General features: G+C 28.3%; 1 protein-coding gene and 1 long non-coding RNA gene across 9 annotated transcripts; one reads left to right on the forward strand and one right to left on the reverse strand.

Moving 5' to 3' along the window:
• Positions 1 to 2647, reverse strand: LOC119677904. Of its 2 annotated transcripts, none has more exons than XR_005252299.1 (3): positions 2461 to 2647; positions 1710 to 2104; positions 1 to 86 (listed from the first exon to the last, which is right to left on the reverse strand). It is a non-coding gene; the product is annotated as an uncharacterized LOC119677904 (long non-coding RNA). The 2 variants fall into 2 exon arrangements; XR_005252300.1 differs by lacking the exon at positions 2461 to 2647 and adding an exon at positions 1417 to 1620 and having other exon boundaries at positions 1710 to 2137.
• On the forward strand, positions 60 to 27309 carry LOC119677901 (protein mini spindles). Of its 7 annotated transcripts, none has more exons than XM_038089476.1 (20): positions 60 to 149; positions 214 to 333; positions 8830 to 9519; positions 11408 to 11518; positions 11582 to 11649; positions 12803 to 13122; positions 13186 to 14052; positions 14155 to 15166; positions 15228 to 15885; positions 16212 to 16449; positions 17595 to 18118; positions 18293 to 18370; positions 20535 to 20882; positions 22633 to 22810; positions 22877 to 23130; positions 23479 to 23809; positions 24177 to 24353; positions 24421 to 24601; positions 26781 to 27052; positions 27188 to 27309. In XM_038089476.1, the coding sequence occupies exons 3-20, from the start codon at positions 8942 to 8944 to the stop codon at positions 27263 to 27265; spliced, it is 6273 nt and encodes a 2090-aa protein (XP_037945404.1). In that variant the 5' UTR covers positions 60 to 149; positions 214 to 333; positions 8830 to 8941; the 3' UTR covers positions 27266 to 27309. The 7 variants fall into 7 exon arrangements, with proteins under 7 accessions (XP_037945404.1, XP_037945405.1, XP_037945409.1 ...); XM_038089477.1 differs by having other exon boundaries at positions 65 to 145; XM_038089479.1 differs by lacking the exons at positions 60 to 149; positions 214 to 333 and adding exons at positions 6820 to 6905; positions 6959 to 6989.
• Positions 27310 to 27588: the final 279 nt, after the last annotated feature.

A 27588-nucleotide genomic window follows, 5' to 3' on the forward strand; every position in this document is an offset into this window, starting at 1 on the left:
GTTTTGTTTTGTTTCTTTTCCATAACTTCCTTTGCTTGCGCTTTTACTTTTTGTGAAAAATCGAATTACATTGTGCGTCGCGAGGACTAAAAGAAAAACAGGAAGTTTTATTAGTTACGTTTTACAACTAAGCTTTCATAACAACGTCTGTAATTATAAATAATATAAATTATATTGCTTAAAAATTACTGAAATTTAATAATTTCGTCGCAGACTGGGCGTGTAAGTTTAAAACGGCAAACGGTGTTTTCTTTGTTTTTTATTTCCGCTGTTTTCTTTTTTGTTTAATTTAAATCAATACTTTTTAATTTAAGGAGCAACAAAAATACAACGGTAAGTTGACTTCATTTTGTATCTAGTTAAATATTCTATTTATTGTGCCACAAATGTAGTTCAGTTGTGTACAGTGATGCATAGTGATAATAGCGCTTAATAATGTGCATGCTAATAAAATTCCACCAGTGCTTTTCAATTATTTAAATATTCATTTAATTCGTTTGCGAAACGAAAAACATCTGTGCACTTCTCATGTCCTTATATCCTTTTGGTATTAGAAAGAATTTTGCTATACAAGCATTCGCGGCTAAATATCAGCCGTTATTTCGAATATAAGCGAATGCATGATAGCATATACAAATAAGAAATGATTGAAGTGAAATATATTTTGGAAAGAGATAGAGAGACGATAGCGCTCTCTTAAATGATCAGTGTTGCATTGGGCAATACAATAAAGATGAGTTTCAAAGTGCCGCATAAAGAAGGAAACTAAATGATAAACATCAGTTGGAGCGGTCATAGTGGCTTAACTATGCTGAAGCTTAATATCTTTTACACATATTATATTGTTATTATTGTTACTATTACAATTATTTACCGCAACGGTTTTTGGATAAATGGTTTTTGGTTAAATGCGCATTGTTATAAAGGAATTTACCCCAGATTTATGATATTTTTTTTAACTTCTTAAAAGTTACGATATGCAATTTTTATTCGATATAAATCTGAATAGATTCGTTAATTTCATTCATATGCAGAGTTCATCTAGATAGATGCATTTGATTTTCATATGCGGAGTTTCTTTCAGTTATGGAAGAAGTAGTTTAAACTGACGGACTAATTTAGTTGGATTGATTCTTCACTATCTTAAGGTGCATCCACACTAAAGTGATCGTTTGCGAACGAACGAACGCAGGTAATCGAACCTGCAAAAATCACTGTAAAACAAATAAAATATTTAATCAAAACGGTGCACCTAGTCGTTGTGTGAGTTTGTTTAGGTCATCTTTACGTAATAGTACGTTTCCACTGGCTTAGTTAGACCAAATAACTGACTTAAGCTTCAAGTAATTCAAGCAATCTCAAATAAGTTAACTGGTCTAACGAAGCCAGTGGAAAGATACTATAAGCATTATTTACCTTAGTTATGTTTCAAATTTAACGGGACTGCTTTACTAAACTTCTTTGATTGTTCTATAACCATATGTGACAACCATTCAAACAATTATTTATTCTTATATTGAGAAAAGTTAATATAGCCGGTTAGCACAACAAACATAGTTACACTCAGTCCATTAATAAAACCGTGATAAAACAGCTGAATAACCCGCTTACAATTTTAAACTGCAACAAGTTTTTTAGTGTAATAATACGATTAAGCTAAAGCTTGATTCATAATTAATGGCATTTATTGTAAAATTATACGTATGTACCTATATGATGTGGTATTCCAAGATGAAGTATATCTGTTTATATCGAACTCAGTTATGGGAATAAGTAATGTTTTTATTCCATGAATAATAGCCTTCATTATTTTGTGCTTCACTTTTCTCCTTCATAATAGGTAATGATCAGAATGCGTAGAACCTTGCATGTTTCACCTTAGTGATGCCTTTCGAGCAATATTGTTATATGGTATTTAAAAGTGTGATTTATCCAGCACATTAGCATTTCTAAATATCTTTTGTGGCTTTACTATAGCTTGTTTGAGCTCACATATTAAAATTGGGTATTCTTCAGAGCTATAAGATAAGCATGATTCTTCGACATGACTGTCGATTCTTTGTCATCTTTCAATTTCATTGCAATAAAAACTGCCTTTTTCTTTCTTAAAAAATATTTAGTATAGTAGATTTTTTCGGAAAATATTATCAATAATATAGTTAGTATATAAAAAAAAACAAAATTTTTTTATTGTTATAAGTATTAAAAATCTAACTCTTAATCTTTCAAATTAAAATTTTTTTTTTCGAAAATATTTTAATTTGTTTTTCGAAAAGTAGTAAACTACAATCACAAAAATTCTTTTTATATTAGTTTAATTAATTGAATTTTTGGCTGACCATACAGCTGTTTCGAGTATTGCCAAATACCCATCATCAGTGGTCTTTGGAACTAATTGTTGTATTTAATTATTCGTAAATAACTTTTTAAGACTGCAAGTACATAGGGTTGACTTCGTACCGTGCCAAATTTGAAGGTCAGATTTAGCGTATATTAGTCAACTGATCCAATGCCGTACTTGACGATTTGTATATTGTATGTTTTAGAGGTGGAGAACTATCGATAGTCGGCACCATCGATAGTGAGCGATAGTTTTTTTCTAAACTATCGATAGTTTTCGATAGTATGTTAATTTCAATACAAATGTCTGTGCAATCCAAAAAATCATGTTTTTATTTTAAATTTTAACTAAAATTTAATTAATATAACACATTTCATTTAATTTTTGGAGATATTCTACTTAAATAAAATAAAAGAAATATAAATTTCATTTCCTTTTTTCGACAAAGTTGCTATGTTAGTAACCAAAGATTTTTGTTTAAAAATAACATCATATAAATGTTTTTTTCTTTTAGTCGAGATTCAGTGCTCTAAAACTGTTTGTCTAACATTACTGATCTTGCACTCGAAATTGACTGAAGTAGCGGATCCACAGAAAAATTTCATCATTACTATTTAAAAGTAATATGTGGATATGTGGAAATATTTATCCCCGTGATGTTTTTAGAATTAGAATTTAAAATTCACTTTTTTGTGAAGCGTTGCTATGACAAACTATCGTAGACTATCGATAGTCTAGCACTGTCATCGATGCCAGATCGATAGTGGAAAATCATCATAGTGCCATCGATAGTTCTCCACCTCTAGTATGTTTCCACTTTGAAATTTTGTTAATTTCCTATGAAAGTTCATTAACAAATTTACTTGTTGTGTTATATTCGAACGAAATCATAAACCAGTTACAGAATAATTGTATTAATTAATTATATTTATTTTTAATTGTTAAATTTCAATACTATTCTTTTGTAGAGGCATTATTTGTTGTGCATGCATTTATATTTCTTTTTCTTATGTATAGGACCTAATCTAGGAACTTAATACCGAGAAAATATAGTTTCCACTGTATAAAAGCTTATATTTTTCATCTCTTTTTATTACATCAACGGTAGATTCTAAGCCAAGACGAAAAAAATATAAATTTTAAGTCTATAGCGTACTCACACGAATTGTACCTTATATTTATATAGACTATAATATCGATTTGGTAATGTACTGCACCTTAATTTTCTTAAAAGTATTCTGCCACAAATAATATATACATGTCTGTTTTAATTTTATACGAGCTAAGAGAAATTTTATACGAGAAACAAGAAAGGAAGGAAGAAAAATAAAATAAAACAATATTCGAGTATTTAAGTAATATATAAATATATTATATAATAAATATATATATTTCCAATAATATTATATATTTTATATAATATTTTAATTTATAAATTATGCTTAAAATATATGCAGATTTTTGCTGTGCCAAGAACATATATAATATACGATATGTTTCCAATGACCGAGTATGTCCGTTTGACGACGAAAATAGTAAAAATATCTAGTTATTTTGAACAACTTTTTTACCTTCACTATATGTTAATATAGTTTAGTTTTCGAATATCGGGCGTTTCGACGTGAAAGCCAGCCCGTACAGCAAATAGATACTCCAGGTGGTAAATGTAGTTGTTATAACTGTAATCAATGTTATGAATTAATTACTTCAAACCTAGATATCTCGAGAAATAAACTATATCTGCGTATAGCGTAGCAAAAAAGTTGCTCAAAATAGCCAACTTTATTAAAATTCGTTGCCCGCAAAATTTGATGCACGTCAAATTATCAAAAGAGAGCATCAAAAAACAAATAAATAATTTTTTTACTTCTTCAAAAATAAATGAATTACTAAAGCTATAGTATTTCTTTGATAATGTCTTCATTCGATTTAACAAATGGGCTGTGCTTCGTTGTATATATATTTTTTCTTCTTATTTTTGTTTTGTGAACCAAAACAAAATTGATTAATTTGTAATAAATAAATATGCCAAAATTTGGCTTTAAAATTATTCCTTATTCTATCCTAATTAATCATGCAACAACTCTATAATTGTATTATTTATAATATTCTTACATATTATTGTATATATTACGTTAATATATAAATTTCTCTTCAACTTTGTTTATATATAATTTGATTAAGAAATATATTTTTCTTTAATTCTCAGTGCGACTTTGCGTGTTTTGCATGATTTCATTCAGAAAAGTGAGTCAGTGAGTTCAGTTCTTCTACCTCTAAAGAGCATTGCGAATAAGAGATACTTGCATACGTCATCACCTTTTAGTAATAAACATACTCATAATGTACATTATCATATATTAAATAATATCAAAACAATGAGTAACGAATTTACCATGAAAATTTTTGGAAAATTCAAATCAATATTAGGAAAAAACAAAAAATATATAAAATTATATTAAATATTTTTGTGTATTTATTGAAGTGATATGTGACCGGTGTTTGATTCTACTCATATATTGGTTTCTAATTGACATGTTGCTTAGGCTTGCAATTAAGGTAAATGACCAATAATTGCTATTGAACATTTCAAAAATATTGCTCCTATGTTGTCACTATTACTGTTGTCGTTGCATAACGTGACTGTAACAATTCTTTTTCCTATTTCATTACTTATAAATATATTGTATTTCATACTATTTAACTTTTTTAAATATCAACATAAAAAATTAAATCGTTAGAGACTTCTGTGGACACCCACTTAGAAATAATGCCGCACAAAAGTGTCTGCGCTTTTTAATGCGATTACAGTCGACTGCCAACACGTCAATTCAAAATAACCACAATTTAATTACTAAAAACAATAAACAGACAAGTTGAGAGAGACATAAAGAAATCAGTTTTATTATTGAAAAAAATAGAACCAGTACTTAGCAAAACATTTACTTCCTAGTTTTTTGGCGGGATTTAGAAAGTTTATTCTTAATCATGCGTGGTCATCGTAGTGTAGTGGTTAGTCTACTAAAATTACACGTATAAGTTCTGGAGTTTAATACCCACAGTGTTCTTAGTCAGCCTAGCAATGATAACATTGTTAAATGTTAATTACGTATTCAGTTAATAAAAATCTATAATTCTTCTATTTCTGACTAAGAGTGTCAAAATGGAATTCATTACTTATGCAGACTAGAATAAAAATAACACACTCGCAAGTATAGTCCACAAACTTATGTGTTTGCACTTTAGTTTAAATAATTTTATGCACTCGTATGTAATTAGTTAGAAGTTGGTCATAGTAAATAACATATAATGCCTTTGTTATAACAGAAAAGGTTTTCTCCTGCTTCTGTATACATATTTATTATTAAATTTTTTTGTTATATTTCTTAAGAAATGCATAAATGAAATATATGTATTAGGTTTTAAGTTGTAAGTGAAACCTGTTACCCTTAATAGCAACAGCTACAGCTTGATTGCAGTGGTAGACAATCTTGATTAGCAATTTTTCGCTGTTTTGCTAATACATTCATCACAGGAAACCATAAGATAGAAGAATACAGATTAAATCTATCTTGTCGAATTTAGATAATTTAAAAAGTTTTTCGTATTTACCGATGAACAGTCTGATAAGCTGTCGAAGAAATACCTCAATATAAATCTATTTCTTCTGAAAGTGTTTAATGGTTTCTTTTTCCGGCAGGTTTCCACTGCATTATGAGTAATGCAGTTTCCCTGCGTGGGTTTATATACACCAATAACCACAAAAAACTTCCTTTTGATAAGTTCTTAAAATTTAATTCAGTTCAATATTTTTTTTTCACCACAGGGATCTGAATGATAGATTAGGATGAACACATTCTGAAAAAATGAATAATTGGACCATATCACTACCATTATACACACACAAAAATTGTTTAATTATTATTAAAAAATATTCTAGATTTATCATTTTTATGGTGAATTTGCTTTTGGTTGGAAAACTATTCAGGCATATTGAATGTGCACATTCACAACCAATTCTGTGGGACATGAACCTAGTAGGTGAGTGAATGTTTGACTTTTCTTTTTATAATCTTCAATAGATGATATTATTTCCTAGCTCTGATTTTGAGACGTAGTAATTGACCTCTGGGTTTAATGAAAATTATGGTTACAAATATATTCCACAAAAACAAAGTGGGGTGGTATTATTGGTATTTATAAAAGTAAATTTATATTAGTTACATTAGTTTTACTTTATATCCTTCTATTCTCAGGGACCTAATATAAAACACAAACAAAAAAATATCGTGTTACTCATTACTTGAACAAATGTGATAATACCATAGCGTAGTATAAATATATTGTACAATAATAAACATACATAAACTATTTTTAGTAAGCTTTTGTTTACAAATCAAATACTTTGACATTCAAAATTCATATTTCTATTATATATCTATATTATATATGTATATTATATATATAGTTTTTTTTTTTATTTTTGAAGTTTTTAATAAAAAGTAAAAAATCAGTTGTGGTTGAACAATACATTAAAAGATCAATCTATGGTTTTAAATTGGTGGTAATATCTTTAAACAAAATAATCAATAATAATAATAATTTTTCATTTTATAGATAAAAACTATTAGGCTCTTTTTTTGAGAAGGTATAGTTTCATAATTTTGATTTTGTAGTTTGTTTATGAAAATTGGAAAGTGATGTAAACATATTATAAATAATTAATTTAATAATTAATCCTCTCTTATTACACAAAGAGAGAAGGTCTAATCATACGACCTCCTCTCTTCATTATTGTAATGATATTATATACTATTTAACAATTACGATCAGAAGTGGAAGAAATGTTCGATATAATAGAAAATCGAAGGTATAATATAAAAATACCTTCAAAAATTGTATATTTTCCTTTTTCAACATACTCAGTTTTAAACAAAAAAAAACAAAATTATATTTAAAATATTAATCACTGCGAGAGAATTATCTCGGGAATGTAAAGTAAAGATATATTAGAAAACTAAAGTAAATATATGAATGCTTAAATAGATAGTGTCCAATATGATTATCGCAAAATTCAGCTACTCCCGAAATATAAAGAGGAATATAAATGTTATACATGAGATCATATGTGTACATACCAAAGGGACAGAAGTATAAGTTTGTGGTTTAAAGGGACGAGAAACAAAATAGATGTTATAGCAGTCGAGATTCTATATTTATTTGTGGTTAGGACAATTTATTCTGTAATAATTAAACATTTCATGTTAAATTAAACTTTACTATATTGACTAAAGTTGCAGTTTAAATTAAGTAGTTAGAATGCTATTGTTATATTGGCCTTGTGAAGTGTTTTCTTGTTTCGATAGGATTGGTTAAAAACCGAGAATATGAAAAATTGAGAAGTTATTTCCAATAACTCATGGTATTTAACATTGGTGCTTAATTAATTAATTTATGAATTTGGTTAGCGATTCTTTCAAACTGTTATCTTTTCAATTGTGAGATACAATAGAAGAGTTCAAGGTTGTGGCGATTAAGATTAAGAGTTTCCATAAGTTTGTTGTATATCAACATATTTTTTTCCAGGTTTAAAAAACTCGGAGAGAAATTGCTCATATTATTCACATATAGGTGTTTCTTTTCTTTTACTATTCTTATCTATTCTACGTGGCTTCAAGATCCAAATATTGATGATACTATTACAAATAGTGTATAAAAACATTATTTGAGTCAATCCAAAATTACCTGAATTTTTTCCATAAAAATGCTTTAGTGTCTGCCTTTATTTGAAAAAAAAATTTCTTATTTTAAATAAAAATTCTTTAGTTGCCTATTCTAATTTCTAAAATTGGAGTACGTGCACTGTTTGCTGCTATAAAATATTTCTAAAGCTTGGCGTCCGATCAGTAGGTAAGAATTGCATGAAAATCTAAAAAAAATTTGCTTTTCGGACGAAGAATTTTTATTTTTAGCAGCGATGTAAAAATCTTTATGTATTAAGGAATTCCGAAATTAAAGTACTAAGAAATTGCTATTTGACAATATACAAATTACAAACTATAAAAACTCTTATACATATTGTAGTATGTGCCATATATACATATGCTGTCAGAAGATTATCTCATAGTTTATATATATATTTTGTATTATAATTAAAAAATATTTGATTGATATATGATTGGTTTTACGTAAGGGTAATTAATAATTGTCTACATTAAAGCTACTTATTTGGCGTAATTCCATTCAATGGTGTCATATTTACATACATATAAGTCTTGGATTTTGAAGCACTGAACCATAACGTTACTTCTTACGAAAATCTATTAAAATAACCGAAATCAATCTAACATTGAAAATTTGAAAGATCTTTAATCAAAATTTAATGCTTGAACAGTTTTAATTTAAATATAAATAAAAAAATAAAAATAAATAAATTTGGTGAAATTTTTGCTGAATTTAATATAAATAAATTTTCTTATGTCTTTTAGTGCTGAATTTTATGTGGTTATTGAAAACGCAGAAGATACTTCAATATAAGCTTCAACACTAGAACTTTGAAATTAGTTAACCACGTATCACATATTGCCATAGAACGTCAAAATGACGGAGGATACCGAATATAAAAAGTTGCCAATTGACGAGCGCTGCGTTCATAAATTATGGAAGGCTCGTGTTGATGGTTACGAAGAGGCAGCTAAAATATTTCAAGACATTGACGATGATAAATCGCCAGAATGGATGAAATTCGTTGGTCTCATTAAAAAAATGGTTGTGGATTCAAATGCAATGGCGCAAGAGAGAGGTCTTGAAGCAGCATTAATATTTGTCGAACGCTGTGGACATGCCAATAGAACAGTTGGAGATGTTATGTCTGGTATTGTACAAAAATGTATAGCTGCGCCTAAAACAAAGACTAAGGACCTCTCCGTACAAATAACACTTATGTATGTTGAAATTGAGAAACAAGACGCAGTTCTAGAAGAACTTTGCAAGGGTATGGAACATAAGAATCCAAAAATCGTATCAGCTTGCGTTGCAGCCACAACATTGGCACTACATGATTTCGGTTCTAAAGTCATAAATGTTAAACCGTTAATTAAGAAACTAGCACCATTAATGAGCGATCGCGACAAAGGTGTGCGAGATGAGGGAAAACAGTTAGCTGTTGAAATATATCGGTAACGTATATATATTTTTAAATATATTTTTAAAATTTATATAATTTTTTATTGTTTGTATCAAAAATTATTACTATTTATATATATATTTTCTCCATCTCCGGGTATAATTTATACAGAATTTTTATTCACCTTTCTACATCTATAAATATATAAAAAAATTTGAACTATTGTTGTAATCAAATGCACTTGCTATGTTGTTGTAGGCATTGTATAATTTGTTTAGGGGATGGTGAACGGCACTTGGTGGTCGAAATTTACAAGTGGTTCCGGGACGTACGACACGACCGGGCCTGCAGCCACCAGAATGTTGTATCTATGCGAAATGTTTAATGAAGATATAAAATGTTCTCACATCTCGTCCTATTTAAGCAATTTAATTCTTAATTTACTCGCAGGCTATACATTCCACAATCATTGGTATCACAGTCTACCATTTACCTGTTGAAGACAAAAAGAAAAAATTATTTTATAGTAGATATATCCTATATTATTACATTATATAAAATAGTATTTAAATTACTTTGTCTGAAAAGTATTAAAAGATAAAAAATATCAATATAGTTCATTATTGAAGTTTTACTAGTCTTTGGAGAAATTACACTATATCAAACAAATAGAGAATACTGAAACAATATAAGAATTTTGAGAACACTACTATTTGTAATACTTTAAATACTTAGCACCGTTATCTTATTTTTGAATTTATAAAGTAATAGTAACATGTCCCTGAAATCATTGCAAACATTTTATGTTATATCTTAGTGAATGGTGTTGTTGTAGTTATGATAGTAAGTCTATTTTAATGGTTCTTATTAAAATATTACTATTATATTTATTATACTTTATATACAAAATTTAAATTATTATGTTGCGGCTAGTTGAGTCAGTGCACCTGAGCACTTTTACTCTCTATTAACTGCGAGGTTTCTTCAAAACCCCTCTTTGCGCCTTGACTGGATTATTGTTTATCACTTCATTAGACTAAGCAATAATTGACCTCAGATCTGCATATCTCCCCGAGGAGCCTGTAACCATTCTGAGATTTGATAACGCGGTGTTAGTAAGTCTGTTAGATTTCGCAAATAATTTCAGGGCTCTAGTCTTTATGTATTTTTTGATGGGATTAATCTTGAGATCCCTGAGTATGTCATTCATCCTAATGTACCAATGAACTTTGAAAAGTCTTCTCAGAGCCTGGCTTTGTGCAATTTCTAGCTGGTGAATATTAGTGTTTGAAGCTTTGCTAAACGCTACACAACCATATAGAAGTGACGGACGAATTATTTGGTTATATATCAGTTTCCTGTTCTTAGCATTGAGGTTATCATTTCTAAATAGCGGTTGGAGGTAATGAAGAATTTTGGTATAATTTTTGTGGTAACTTTGCGAATCTCGAAATAATATTATTGTAGTTAAAACTACAAATTTATTATTGACTGCACCTAAAGCAAATCTTGATCTTCATTATCGAAAAATTTAAATAAATCCACAATGTAACAAGTTCTATATTAAACAAAAAAAACCTTGGTTTATACATTTCTTATACCAATTATTTTATGTCAACTCGCGACCCTATGCTCCTCCTAGGTGTTAAAGGATTAAATATATATAATTTATAAATAAAGGTTTTATTCAGGTTATAAGCAAACTATTTAAGACTATATTTTTTATTTAAGATACAATTATTTAACTAGAAACTAAAATTAAAATCGATTTGTTATGAGAATCGGCATATTATCAAAATTAAAATATTTTTACCATTTTACCAGATATTTAACCTAAAAGTTTAATACTTTTACCTATAAAATATAATTTAAGGTCTATTCAATAAATTATTACTATTTATCTTTATTAATAAAATTGGATGTCATACTTTTTATTTTAGTTGGATTGGTGCACCTATGAAACAACAAATATCAACTTTACCCCAAGTTACGATTAAAGAACTCGAAGATGAGTTTGACAAATTGAAAGGTGAAAAACCTGAACCTGTCAGGTATGTCTAAATTTTGTTATTATTATAAAATCATTTATCTACATAACATACATTTAATTTTAGATATCTGAAATCTCAACAAGAAAAACAAAAGCAAATAGCTGCTGCTGCAGCAGAAGCTGAGGAACCAGGTAAATTTAAAAATAATATAAAGAAATTTAAACTTAGAGACATATAATCGGATATCGTCATGCTATTTTAAATGAATATCTGATAAACTCGTTGTAATTAATATATTTATTTTAAATTTTAACTGATTTCGTATCTTTTGAGATAAGATTTTGTTTAAGCAGTACTAGTTGTAGTATTTAGTAATAGTGTAGGTATAATTCTCTGTGGTTTTATTCTTAATTGCTTAGATAAAATATCTAAGAGTAAAATAAAAAAACTTTCAGCTGTTTTACTTGTACTACATTTTACGTTGATTTTATAGGACTTTCATCTATAAAGAAAACGATAGATATAGAGTTACTCAAAACGCTGATTGCGTGTTGTTTTGATTGCATCCTACTGTACATTTGAGCGGTCTATTCTGTATATTTTAATCCTTCTCCTTTAATCACCTGTAACGAAAGTTATTGAAGACGTTATACTACTAAGTATATTATCTTTCACGTAATCACCTTCTCTTTACATTACATTTTTGTGAAAACTTTACTTGTTCATTGTATGAGATTTCATAACAAAATGTACCATTTTTATGGTTTGCACTCCTGTTTGAAAACCGTACAATAGCCCCTATATAACATATACAAGAATACTTACTTATTTTCGAACGACGAAAGACTAACAGTATTCTAACCATTTCTCCTAAACTTGTGGAGCCTGACTCCAAGACTTCGTGGTCACTGTTGTTCCAAAGCTAAGAATGTTATTTTACGTATGATTTCACATTGCACCCTACGTGCCGCATCAATTTATGCAAACCACACAAAGTAGGACGTGTGTCAAAGCGTAACATGCAGTAATATTTAATGTTTCCTTTTCTTTCTTGTATATAAGCAGGATTATATATAATTGCTCTGAGAATGAAGGGCAAAATTTTTAGTTTCGTTTACATTTACAATCAGATTAAGAATGCGAAATAACACTGGACACCTAAGTTTTTTACCCTAAAAAAGTATTAAAAATCTCCTCTACGTTAACAATTATTATTGTCATTAATAACTCCATATACAAACAACTAGTAAAATATGAAATATATATTGAAATTATGTTATGATTATTTAAAGTGTTAAAGTAAATCCAATAAATATTTTCAATTATTATTGTTTGCTTTTTCAGATGAGGATGGGGAGGCAGAAGTTGAGGAAATTGATCCAATGGATCTTATGGATCCAGTAGATATACTTTCAAAAATACCGAAAGATTTTTATGAGAAACTTGAAGAAAAAAAGTGGACTATTCGAAAAGAGGCATTGGAAACGCTAGAAAAACTATTAACGGAAAACCCCAAACTAGAAAGTGGGGAGTACGGCACACTGATAAATACATTAAGAAAAATAGTTGCTAAAGACTCTAACGTAGTATTAGTGGCAATGGGTGGTAAATGTTTGGCTATGTTGGCAAAAGGTTTGGGTAAACGTTTCTCTCCCTATGCAATGGTGAGTTTTAAAACTAATATAACAAAACATTTATGTTACAAATATATTTAAATATAAATATAGGGTTGTCTTCCTACACTTCTGGAAAAATTCAAAGAGAAGAAATCAAATGTTGTAACAGCATTACGTGAGGCTATCGATGCAATTTACCCCTCAACTAATCTTGAAGCTATGCAAGAATGTATTGTCGAATCTTTGGGAAGTAAGAACCCTACTGTTAAATTAGAAACAGGTTCATTTTTGTCGCGTGCATTTGCACGTACACAGCCTGCAGCAATTAATAAAAAGCTATTAAAATTACTAGTAACTACTTTAGTAAAGACGCTAAATGAACCCGATCCAAATGTACGTGATAGTTCTGCCGAAGCAATTGGCACTTTAATGAAATTGATGGGTGAAAAAACAGTTGCGCCATTACTTGTTGATGTAGATGCATTAAAAATGGCTAAAATAAAAGAATTTCACGATAACGCAGAAATTAAAGTCAAAATTGTTGGAGCTAAAAAGGAACGACCAGCTACTGCTCCAACATCCAAACCAGCAAACACTGTATCTTCTAAAGGCGGTTCAACTGAACCAAAACCGGTTGTACGACCATCAACTGCAGGCGTTAAAAAAGCGTTGCCTAAAAAAGCTGCTAGTCGAAATACTGGTGGTGGAGATTCGAACGCCATTGGTGGCGGTGCCACAAAGTCAGCCTCTTCAAAATCATTAGCGACTGAAAGAGAAATGACACCCGAGGAAGTACAAGCTAAAGGTGATGAATTAATCGCTGCTGATATATTGCAAGGCTTGGTAGATTCGAACTGGAAGAATCGGCTTGCAGCTGTTGAAAACTTATTAGCACAGGTACCAGAGTTTGATCCTAAAACACCAGGAATTTCACAAGTGTTAGTTCGAACTATTAGTGGACGAAAACCAGGCTTGAAGGTAATATACACCCAAAATCGTTTTTTCAGTTAATGTACTATTTTATTTGTATTTCAGTTTATATTTATTATAATTCTCATATACTATCTTTTCATATTTTAGGAAATGAATTTTCAAGTCCTTAAACATAAATTGGATATCATACGTGCTGTTGCAGAAACATTTCCATTAACAACAATAACTGTAGATATTGTTTGTAACGAAATTACAGAAAAGTTGGCTGATGTAAAAAATGGAACTACGGCTGCAGAAGTACTTACTGCATTTGCTGAAGCAACAAAACTTGATTATGTTGTTGGAAAAGTTATAGGTTTTGCTTTTGAACAAAAATCACCCAAAATGCAGTCAGAAGCTTTGAATTGGGTCAATAAATGTGTATTAGAGTTCGGCTTCCAAGTTCAAGCAAAGGTTTTAATTGATGATTTACGGAAAGCAGTGCAAAGTACAAATCCTGTGGTACGAAGTTCAGCAATTACACTACTCGGCACAATGGCTATGTTTATGGGGAATACATTGATGATTTTATTTGACAATGAAAAACCTGCTCTGAAAACTCAAATTCAAGCAGAAATAGATAAAAATATTGGTGAAAAACCGCCAAAACCTATAAGGGGAGTAAAGAAATCTGCGGTAGCCGCAAATAAAAACGAAGAAGCTGATTATGAAACGTGCGATGATGATGAACAGCGGAACGAAGGTGGTGGTGAGAAAATAAATTTAACAGATTTATTACCCCGCGTTGACATTTCTCCACAAATAACGGAACTATTACTTATTGAAATGAGTGATAAAGACTGGAAAAACCGTAATGAAGGACTTATTAAAGTGCAAGCTATTATAAGTGAAGCAAAATTAATAAAATCTTCAATTGGTGATTTAGCTCCAGCTTTAGCGCTACGATTATTCGATTCAAATGCCAAAATCGCACAAACAGCTTTGGCAATTTGTGAACAACTAGCTAATGCTATGGGTTCAGGCTGCAGTAAATATGTGAGAACACTATTCCCTGGTATATTACATGCACTTGGTGATAGCAAAAGTTTTGTACGCACTGCCGCTTTAAATTGTATAAATAGTTTTGGTGAAAAAGGTGGTTATAAGGAGTTCTTCGAAGGTAATTAAAATAATTTTTACTGTATTTATTTTTCTTAAATTTTTTAAATGTTCAATTATAGGTGAAATGATTGCGGATGCTCTAAAATCAGGTTCTCCTAGTTTAAAAACTGAATTATGGCAATGGTTAGCAGAACATTTACCACAAATGCCGCCAAAATCAATATCGAAAGATGATTTAATTTCTCTAATACCTCACCTTTATGCTCACATTTGTGATCGAAATGCTGATGTGCGAAAAAACGCTAATGAAGCTGTACTCGGTGTTATGATTCATCTTGGATTTGATGCTATGATCAAAGCTTTAGATAAACAAAAACCAGCTGCTAAGAAAGATATACAAACTTCATTAGATAAGGCACGTCCTAATTTACCTATTAAGCCATTACCGAAAGGTAAGCAACAAGCACCGATTGTAGAAGAACCCAAAAAAACTGTTCGTGGCGGTGGAGCCGCACAAAAAGTTTCAGCAAATAAAACCACACCACCTGAGAAAACAGCTGGTAACTCACGAAAGAAAGAAGAGGAGATCGACATTTCACCATTATTGGCAGTAAATAATATGAAAAATCAGCGCTTGATTGATGAACAAAAAATGCGTGTTTTGCGGTGGGCATTCACAACACCACGTGAAGAGTTTACGGAATTATTAAGGGATCAAATGATTGCAGCCAATGTAAATAAACGATTACTGGCAAATATGTTTCATGATGACTTTAGGTAAAATTAATATTCGTTTTCTTACTAACAACGGCGTAGTTTTGTATTTCGACTTTTAAAAAATTAATAAGTATTGTCGTCTTATAAGTAATAACAATATAAATTATAGTAAATTCGCATTTATCTAATAACATATTCCAGATATGTAAAATGGGCTTTCAGTCACAATATTTTTTGTGCTTAGCTAAAAATGCTTATAGTTTAAATATTAATTTTTAAATCATAAAATCAAATGAAATGCAGAACTAAGCGACTTGAAATAGAAATTTTTTTAAAAAAATGAATACATTTAATTTAATTTATACTAATTATTATTTTTATTACAGATATCATTTAAAAGTGATAGAATCATTGAGCGAAGATTTACCCAGCAACCCCAAAGCTTTAATCTGCAATCTTGATTTAATACTAAAATGGTTATCACTGCGTTTTTATGATACAAACCCTTCTGTAATAATTAAGGGTCTGGAATATCTAAATTCAGTGTTTAGTCAATTGGTGCAACTGGAATATATTTTAGCTGAAAACGAAGGTTACGCATTTATACCGCATTTACTCTTAAAGGTACAAATCTTAATTTACTGATCTCACATATAGTATGGTAATATTATTTCATTTATTGAGAAATTTTTTTCTGTGAAATATTTGTATCAGAGAAGGCGTACTCACCTTCTCCAGTCTCCAACAATAAGTGCGGTCAGAGCTTACTCAACTTGATCAGGCAACCGGAGACATGGTCTACCTCTACGTCTCCTTTCTTCCATTATCGCTTACAATATTTATATTTATATTGGCTTAGGTAATTAGGCTAGTTTTTCAAAACATTAACTAATGATTTACGTGACAAAAAGTATTATTGGAATTAGTCCTGATATTTCAGAGTCAATATTGAAGTCAATATTCGAAAAGTTAATTTAAACAGCTAGTTATTTCTTAAAACTGAATATAACATTTGGGAAATTGGGCATACATCATTGGAGATGACATTGTCCCACTTTCAATATTCTAAAATTGTAATCTAAGGACAATAACTTCATATAAGTCTATGTAAGAACGTCGGTCGCTGTATAGTTGGATATTGAATAAATTAATGTTCGTATAAAATCTGTTCACTTTTAAGTACTAAAAATATATCCAGAATATAACTGTTAATGGTAAAAAACTTTCCGATGGATGATCGAGTCGAATTGACATATTCTATTGTATATATTCTTGATTGGTTGAACAGAGTATGGTGTTTTTCTATCTCAATGGAAGTTTTTGCAGTATATCTGTAATATTCTGCACATAAACAAATTTGGCAAAAAATTTTGAACTATTATTGGAAGGAATGCAATTGCCATATTAACTAATTAATTACATCTAATTTCATTTCAGTAACTGTAAATGTGTTTAGTTAAAATTTAATACGTGATTAAAGTGATTTTTTCGCCAAATACAAATGTAGAAAATTCACTTTTTTTAATTTTTTTAATATAATTTTAATTACCTACACATTTTTAAATAAATCACATTTTTTATATATATTTATTTTATATAATATACCATCATTTAGTCATATTTTATAACATGTTCATTTTCACTTCCGAAATGAAATTTTTGTCACATTATTTATGTTCTGTTTATTTATTAATATTATTTTAAAGGATATAATATTTTATTAACAGTTTATTAATATATGAAATTAAATAATCTTTTTTTTTATGCAGCTTGGTGATCCTAAAGACGCTATACGTAATGCAACACGCACATTATTACGACAAATAATGCTCGTTTATCCTTATACTAAATTGTTTAGTTTTCTAATGGAAGGACTGAAATCAAAGAATGCACGTCAACGCACAGAATGTTTGGATGAACTTGGCTTTTTAATAGAATCATATGGAATGACAGTTTGCCAACCAACGCAACAAGCAGCATTGAAAGAAATAGCACGTCATATATCTGATCGTGATAATGCGGTACGCAATGCAGCTTTAAACACAGTAGTGAGTGCATATTTCCTAGCAGGAGAAAAAATATACAAATTGATTGGGCAAATGAGTGAAAAGGATATGTCAATGTTAGATGAACGCATAAAACGTGCTAAAAAAACAAAAAAGCCAACGCCTCCTGTAGAATTAGCGAAACCTGCCGTGCAGGTAGTGCAACAGGATAGTATTGAAATTGATGATTCTAATCCTAGCATTTGTGACGATGAACTCCCGTTGCCGGAAGAGCATGAATCACCTAGGTAAGTGAATAATATATTAGAAAGTATTGCATGTGGACAAAACTAATTAAAAAGTAGAGTTAAATAAATTAATTTTTAAAATGCCTTATTTATTATATTGAAAAATTGCTTTTATTTATTATATATTGTTTTTATTAATTAATTAATTATTAATTTCTTAAATTTTTAATTTAGTAATAATCTTGCAAGTGTGCGTCAAAAACAAATGGACGAAAATATTTTGCATATACCTCATTCGTTGAAAAGAGAAGCGTAATAATTTCTTAAATATATATAATTTTTGTTACATATATTTTTCATATATTTTTATCTGTGATTTCAAAAATATTTTATTTTTGTGTTGTTTGTCCATATATTTGTCTGTATTTATGGAACAGTGTTTAATATATAAATATATGCTATTGGCAACTTTATATAATGAATGCAACTATTTAATTAATTGTTTATTATATTCCCGATTCTCGAAACAAGGGAACAAAATTTTGATAAATTTTTCTTTAAGAATTTTTCATTGCATGTTGAACCTGAACTTTAACACACGTTTTTAATTTCATAAAAAAAGAAATCAAGTTTCGCAACTAAGCAATTTCAAGAATTATTAATTACTGGTAAGTTTTTTTTACTTACTGTTTAAATTCACATAGATTTCATAAAACTGAATTGTAAATGCTCAAATTTTTATCTAACTAGATATATGTTTTAAATACATATTCAAGTATTATGTTGTTTGTTTTATGTTTCTTTTTTTGTTTTTGTTTTTTAAACAAATGATTGGAATATAAAAACTAAATATAATAAACATTGTGTTAAATTTTGGGTTCAATGAGTACTGAATATAAAAATACAAAAAAATATTTTAAACCAATTTTTTAAAGAAAAATCTTTTTATCTGTTAATATTTTTTTTATCTTTTTTTTTTTTATTATCAAAGATGTTCTATTTCGCTTACATTTTATTTTGCTTTATAATAATTATACGTCTGACTATGAAATTTAAATTTCAAAAAATTGTATTAAACATAAATATTATATTACTATGAATATATATAGTTAACATATCGCATATGTGGTATATATAGTAACATCGCAATTTCATATGTTAAAATCTTCCCATTATAGACAGCATTTAAAATTTTGAAGAAATACTGGTTTATCTATTTAAGCAAATTTAAGTTTAAAGCAATTCTTATTTAATTTTTGCCTTTTTTTTAATGTTTACAACAAATCAATAGTTAAAATAAATAGTAAATCATAAGATTGACACTAAATTAACTTTATTTTTAATAACAAAAATGTCAACATATAGTATAACTTTCATATGTTTGATTGTCTTCTTTTGTGTATATTAAAAGGCTTTTATTGAAGTGATTTTGAAGGTACATTATTCGTATAAGTATCGTCTCCAGAATTAACAGCTTCAATTGGCTTTCTGAATTATCATTATATTTAGTACAGATTTAGTCAAAATTAAAATAAATAGCATTTTTAAATAATGGATTAATAGGAGCATAAACAACAACGTGCTCTCATTGTAATGTATTTTTCAATAAATATTTGCTTGCTATTTAGGCAGTAATAAGTTCAGTTGTTCAGTTGTTGTGATCAAGACATTACCATGCCCTTAATATTTTATTACATTTAAATTTAAATTTCATATATTAACTGTCTATGTATGTAGGCATAAACTGCGTTCCATTACTATATATTGTATAACTATATAACATATATTTTCTATTACTTATTTCTATGCCAGAGTTGCATATGTGAGTAGGTGATTCCTTGTTCTAAGAATGGAAAAAAAAATCGAATGGGAGGGCACTACATTTTTTATATTTACCGAAATACTAGTTGTCAAAGAAAAAACACTCAGTTAAAAAGTTCTCTTTATCTTAACAATAGTTTATTTAAACTCTTATACAAATTTTAAGCATATTAAATATATGTTTTAATACCCAAGATGCCTTAGTACTCAAATCAATTCAGAAGTTATGGTGGTTCAGAACTACATATTGTGAAATTATTTTTTATAGATCATTATCTTGTGAAACACCATTTCCTTTCATTTTTTCGACTAAGGAACTTTCTCTCACATTTAGAATATTTTATTAGGGAACACACTTTGTATAAAAAGCAGCAATTTAAACGAATATAAAACATACAATAAAAAGTCAGACAAAAATTTTAAAAATACCCATATTCAAATGAAAGCTTTAATAACTATTAACTTTACATATTAGGTATTCATTTCATATGTATATATTTTTAATTTTTGTTTGTTTTTAATGTTTATTTATTTTATTATTTTTTCTTTTGTATACTTTTTTTGTGTTGTTGTGTTGCTTTTTTATAATTTTACTGTAATCTCGTTTATTTTAATTAAAATTTGAAATATAATAATATAATATTTTTTCATACAGAACTTTTGATCAACCATCATCGACACAATTACATTTAACGCAAACGCAACAACCAATTAAATCAACAGGTCCCTTCGGTTTAGATCCAGATGTAATTGCTGATATCGAAAAAGGTTGGGTGCGTGCAGATCAAATCAAACAAGAAGAAGTACCAACTGTCGATATTTCAATATTGTACGAACCCATTAAGATTATACCAACACGTGATGGTGTGCAATATCCGCAAGATAAGTTCGAAGAATTGATAGCGCGCTCACATCTTATGCAAACGCATTCAACTCCTCCAGGTAGAGGCGTCGTCTCACCATTCATGAGTCCATCACAACAGCATATGAATAATCCAGCTAAGTATGTACAAATCATAATGTCTTTATTTTTATTAATTATTTGGATTGGTAGTGAATCAATAAATTAATAAAATTATTTTGTGTTTGTGTTTTAACCTAATTGTTATTGTTTTTTTTTTTTTTGTTTAATATATATATTTATTAGAATTAATAATTCTATAACACAATTTAATATGTTAATATAATACATATATATAACAAATGCATTGAATAATAATTGCGAGTCATTTAACTGTTAATTATTTAACATAATTAACAGCTATTTTTATAGCAATTATCTTTTATTGAAAACAAGTGTAACCATATTATATACTAAAAATGTTAGATTTATTAAAAATGCTGGCATTTAGCTCTGTAATATACGGTAGTATACATTATTATTTTATTATTATTATTATTAAAGAGTAGACGTGAAACTTGTCCAACAGCCGGTACTGAACGATGGTATATATACTTTCATTTCTAGTTTTTGAACATAACATATTTAATATTTTGTCACCGATATATCCTTTTAAAGCATAATAGTATATTAACTGAATTACAATGAACATTGTGAATATTGGAACATTGTGAAGACAACATCGAAAACGTTATGAATTACATTTTAGATAAGATGAACGAAACGAATCATTCTATGTTTGTATACATCGTATCTTATTTTATAAAAATTAATTAAATTATTTTTCATACAGAGTTTGAATGAATGAACGAAATCGGTTACTAAGAATTTAGTTCAAATAAAATATGAAAATATAATGTTCGGATTTGGATATCGTTACCATTTAAGATAAAGTTTCTGAACTGTCGGTCCGATACATAAAATATTATAGTTTCATTTTTAATGACATTATTTTTTGTGAAGTCCTTGCAAAAACTTTAAATACTTCACCAGTCCTAGTAAAACACATTGAATATTTTTTCAGTTCGCAGTATGTTTCTTGTTGAAAAAGGCCATGTTTTTAGCTATGACAAAGCAACAAGTTAAAAAAAAAATAATTGTTATGTTATGGAAAAGGCAAAAGTAAACCCGTAACAACTAATCAAGAAGCTATATTTTTCCAATGAAACTAAAATATTTATAACAAATATTTTCTTAACATGAGGAATGCCTTATGTCATATGCTATTAACCATTCATTTCATATCATTGATATAAACATTTTTTTCATATCATATAGGACTAGAGAGGGGTAATATACTTATTGTATAAGTTAATAATTATATTTAAATAAAACGATGAGAACATGTTTTTAATTCAGTAGCCTAAGTAAAAGTGAAGAAATTTCGCTTATAAAGTTGAGAGCTACCAAAGCAAAACAAGACTTTTCCAGACAAACAAGTTGAAGTCTCGTTTAGTAGCAATCTGGCCATCGAATAATATCGCATGATTATGCCATTAATGAAGTTATGGACCGGATTTGAGAGGTCGCGGGTGTTAACTTATGTCTTTTAAAATAGTATACTTATAACCCCAAGATAAACTCCTATCATTTTTGTTTTGTTATTTGCACCGATTCAATATATAACTTCAATATTTGAAGTCATTGTATGTGTTAGATCTTCCAGAGAAACTATTAACATGCGTTAATGTTTTAGATATTTATTTTTTCTTATTATTGTGTTTTGTAGAACTAAAGTTCTTGTCTTATAGTTAGATAATAAATTTAAGAATTTTTCATTTTTATATAATTTTTAAATGCCCATTAGAACTGCATCTTTTGTCATGTTTAGCTATATTTATCTATTTTTTAGTTTACCAAAATTGGATCCAAATTTAATTAAAATCATCAATGGTATTAGCAGCACCGATACTTTAAAAGCACGCGCAGCTATAAACGAAATCACTGAGATACTTGATTATGAAGAGAGACAGCTTGTGTTGCGTGATTATGAAGAACTTTTCATACAAAGCGCACTGGCGCAATTAAAAGTATTTAAATATAAATATTCTTATTTTTATACAAATTTTATTTAATTAAATTTTATAAATTTCTAGCATTTATCTCAAGTACCTCAAGCAGATTCTGTGATTGTATATCAACCACTGCTCTCTATATTATACACATTTTTCTATTCAAAGTCACTTGGTAGAACATTGAGTGTTAATTGTATAAAGGACCTAATGACTGTATTGTTAAATTTAATGGCTGATCAAAAACTAAATAATGGTGACGATAGTCAATACAATAAGGTTATTAATGGTATATGCCTGAAAATACTGGATAAAGTTAACTTTACGAACTTAAATTGGTAAGAAAAAAAAGTATATGAAATGCATGCAATGAAGATTGTTTTTTTTGCATATAAAATAAAAAAATAAACAAATAATTAAATAAATTACATAAAATTAATTAACACAAAACAAATTTTCTATAAAAGTAATTAAGATTTAAAAAAAATAAAATAAAAAGAATATATAAATAAATTAAGAAAGTCCAAAATTAAAATCATTATAAAATGAAATTAAAGAAAATAATACATTTATAACAATTGTATACAATTTGTTAAAAAAAAAAAAGAAATAAATTGATTATTTTTAATACTTTTCTATAAAATATATATTTATATATAAAACTTTTATACATTCTTTAATTAAAGTGCACTAATACGTTTGTTGCGCGAAACTTGTCCTGTTGCTGGCTTGCCTAAATTTACTGATCTACTTATGAAATGCATTTGGAGAAACGTGAAAATGCTATCAGAACGTTCTAATGAACTACACTATGATGCCGTACTATTGGAAGTTAATCAGTTTATGCTAGATCTTCCGAGCGCTTGGTGGCAGTCACGTCCAACCGATACGCCTCTGCGTACAATCAAAACAATTATACACAATATGGCCAAAATTAAAGGAAATGCTATATTAGATCATTTACCGCCATCTGCTGGGCACTCAGAATTACACTCGTATTTATTGAGAATACTTAAGGTATGAAAAACAAAACAATTTAAAAAATAATTTATAATATAGTTATACTGAAAATTACTGAATACTGAATGATCGAATAATTTGCTGTATTTTATTTTTTTTTTTGTTTTTTCTTGCTACAATATTATTAAATATATAATTTGATATTTTGTTTTTATTTTTCGGAAGAAAGTCTGATTTATTTTCTTCCACAAGAAGCAAAAATAAATATTTATTATTTAAGGATCATATATATATTCCAATAATCAATGTATTTATTATTTTTATGTTGTTTTAATATTATGCGACAAAAGTAGTTATATATAACATTATATATATATTTACATATGAAATACATAAAAGTTCTCATTAATTCAATTACTTTAAGAATTTACAAAAGGATGGTACCATTCCTTCAGGCGCACCTCAGCGTTCAACTTCTGCTAAAGAACTGTATTCTAAACGCGCTTTAAGTCAAGCTCCAGAAGTGATGTCTCAAATATTTAAACTCATTTCAGATAAAGAAACAAAACAGCAGGGATTACAAAAATTATATGAATTTAAGGTAAGAAATTTTTTAAAATAATTTTGTGTCTTAAAAACATCTGAATAATTATATATTTTTGAAAAAGGTACAAAATCCAAACATAGACATAAGTGCATTCCTCAAGGGAGCAACTCCCAATTTTCAAAAATACATCGAAGACGGCTTGGCTGAAATCGAAAGAAACTCAAGTGCTAAAGTAGATAAAAACGTGGATAACTTGGGACAAACTGCCGTTTTGGCAACATCAAGTACAGATAATCGTTTAGGTATGTCGTTTAATTTTTTTTTTTTTTTTTTTGTTAAATATATGAAGGGTCTCTGTATAGCTTTTTTTTTTTTTTGATATATGGGGGTCTTTATTCAATTGCTACTTTAAATACAATTACTTGCTTATTTCACTATGAAAACTAGTTATCGTCTTAATGTACACTCTTCTGTAGGCGCCTTTGCTGCGTATGCACTTTTTTCAGTCTAGTATATCAAGCACGGTTGGTGTCCATTCCACCATGGTCTTCCCCTGCATGGTCTTCCCCTGCGTCTTAGTACAAATGACATAAAGCCTTACGATATAAGCTCGCCAGCGATGCTCAAATATGTCAATGTGGTGAACTCGTAGAGGACCAAATATGTTACCGAGAATTTTTCTCTTAAACGCTTCCTCTGCCACTTGCACTTCATCATACTGTAATAGCATTTAATACTCTTATTATAATAATAACAATACTCTTATCAAGATCGAACATGATTGATTTTTCATACAAATCAGATTACAAGTTTATTAAACTAAAACATCAGTAAAATCTTAACTTTATTTGTATGGGCAGCTATGTGTTAAATATGAAATATAAAGAAATTAATAACACACCTTACTTAGATTGTTGATTGGGTAGGGTATGGATAGATCTCTCGAAGTGCAACTATCTACTCGTAGTGAGTTCTGAGTCGTTTTGTATTTAGAAATGTGCACATTTTGTATGGAATCACAAAAACAACTACCTTGTATGATAAATGCATTTTATGTTTTCGTTTTAAATATATTCGGCAGCCAGTGTCAGTTATTCATGATTTTTATATTTATAATGCAAAAGTAATAGTTATTTGGGCATTTTAAAATAAAAAGCAAAAGTTAAAGAGTTACTTCTGCGCGAAAAAATAAAAAGGCACATAAAATAATTATTTTTGAGGAATATAATATAAAGCAAATTTAATTATTATTTTTTGAGTTTTATTTTAAAATGTTCATATATTAAAAGCATGCATACTATTAATGATAAAAGATCTTAGAATGATAAATATATATCCCTAAATATGAGTTTAGAAAACCTTTTGTTGCTGCTTTTTTTCATAAAAATTTTTGAAATAACTAATTTTCGGTCCATGGTTATAACACGTATACAAGTTGTCATTTATTTGATTAGAATATTGGTAGATCTTCTCAGTTATATTTAAACGTCCATTCAAATTGCAACAGAACAAATTCATGATAATTATTTATTCTTAATATTATTACTATAGTTATTCCTTATTCAGTAAAATTTGTTATTACCCTATCAGTATATGCGTTTTTATTCCCTGTTATATGTTAATTGTCTATATATACCTATAGTTATAAGTTGTATTCAACATCAACCGTTAATAGGCTAAACGCATCTCTATAACAAATAGAGATATTATTTGATCTTTGTTTTGGTTACGATGTTACTTATTTGTATTTTTGTTAGTTAGTGTTTTTGTAGTCTTTGAAGATATAAAAAAAAGAATAATGATTATAACATTTGTTGGGTTGATGACTACCACGAATATGAAATAAACTATAGCATATACATGTCCGAAGTGGATAGGCGTGACATTATTATATATTTACATGACAGATGTGAATTAGTTGGATTAGGTTAAAATGCTAATTTAATTGTTGAGTTTCACCCTATTCTTCATTTGAAAACATTTATATTTATAAATAATTATTATTATATTTAAAATAATTTGTTTTAGATCTTGAAATAAAAAGTATTTATTAACCATCGTTTAGACAGTTGATCTTAATGTTTTATTGTATTGTTGTTCTAACATTCTTTCGATTTGAGTTCTTCTTTTAAATATGCTTTGTGTTTGTGTTCACCTTACATAAATAATAGGCGAGCAGTGATATTGAAATAGAGTAAACGAATCACAGGTACACTTTTCACGAGTAACTCCGGGTCACAAACCCAATCCATTGCTCTTTATGTTTCAGTAAAAAAAAGTTGATTGGGATAAGGGTTAAAAAAATATACATTATTTTTACGTTCTAGATTGATTGACCCAACATATATTTAGGGTTTTTTAATGTTTTTTTTTTAAATTTTTTGTGCACACGTTGCACTCTTTTTACACATAATAGCAATTTTATTTTTGCTTCACATTTTATTTGCGTACTTTTTCTATCCTCATATAATAATCAAATAGCGTCATCACGTTCTAAAATTATAATAGATGCAAATATTTTGACGCAAAACTCTATATCGACAACTACTGCGTCTGGTGATGTTAGAGTGGATCCTGAATACTGGTTGGATCGTTTAAATCGCTTAAAAGCTCAAAGTAATTTAACACAACCTCGTAATCCTGATGGCAGTTATGCGCTAGGCACACATTTACTGGACAATAAAGTTGCAGATGAGAATCTCAACCTGAATGTTTTGACTGCAGGCCAGAAGGTGTCACTAATACGCAGTGATGTGAGTAAATAGCAAATATTGAACACAATTTTGCACATAGCACAAATGTTGCAACTGATATTATTGTTTTTTCAATTTTATTTTGAATTGGTTAGTATATAATACATAATTATATTAATAAATTTTTATTTTTAGCGTAATGAACTATCTCCAAATCGGCTTCAACATATTCAAGCTAAGTTGGCTTTGTTTAAAAAGGAAAATAATTCATAAGACACCTCAAGTTAAATAAAATTCAAAAACCTGTATGTTAATAAAGGAAATTTTTTTATAATTAATTTATATTTGATATTATTAGCTTAATAATTTATTTAATCTCTTTATAATAAATTATTACTGCAGTTTCATATTGGTTTGCTAATTTGTTTAGAATAAATTATAATTATAAGCAAATATTATTCTACGTATTACCAAAAGAAATATATATCGTAATATACTCTTACTAACGTATAATATACATTAATTTATTAACTAGACTAATAAAAATTAGTAATAGCAAATTAATGAGAAAGTGCTGACAGCCTACGTATAAGAAG

The sequence above is a fragment of the Teleopsis dalmanni genome, chromosome 2 (assembly GCF_002237135.1).
Source record: "Teleopsis dalmanni isolate 2A chromosome 2, ASM223713v2, whole genome shotgun sequence".
NCBI classification, from domain to species: domain Eukaryota; kingdom Metazoa; phylum Arthropoda; class Insecta; order Diptera; family Diopsidae; genus Teleopsis; species Teleopsis dalmanni.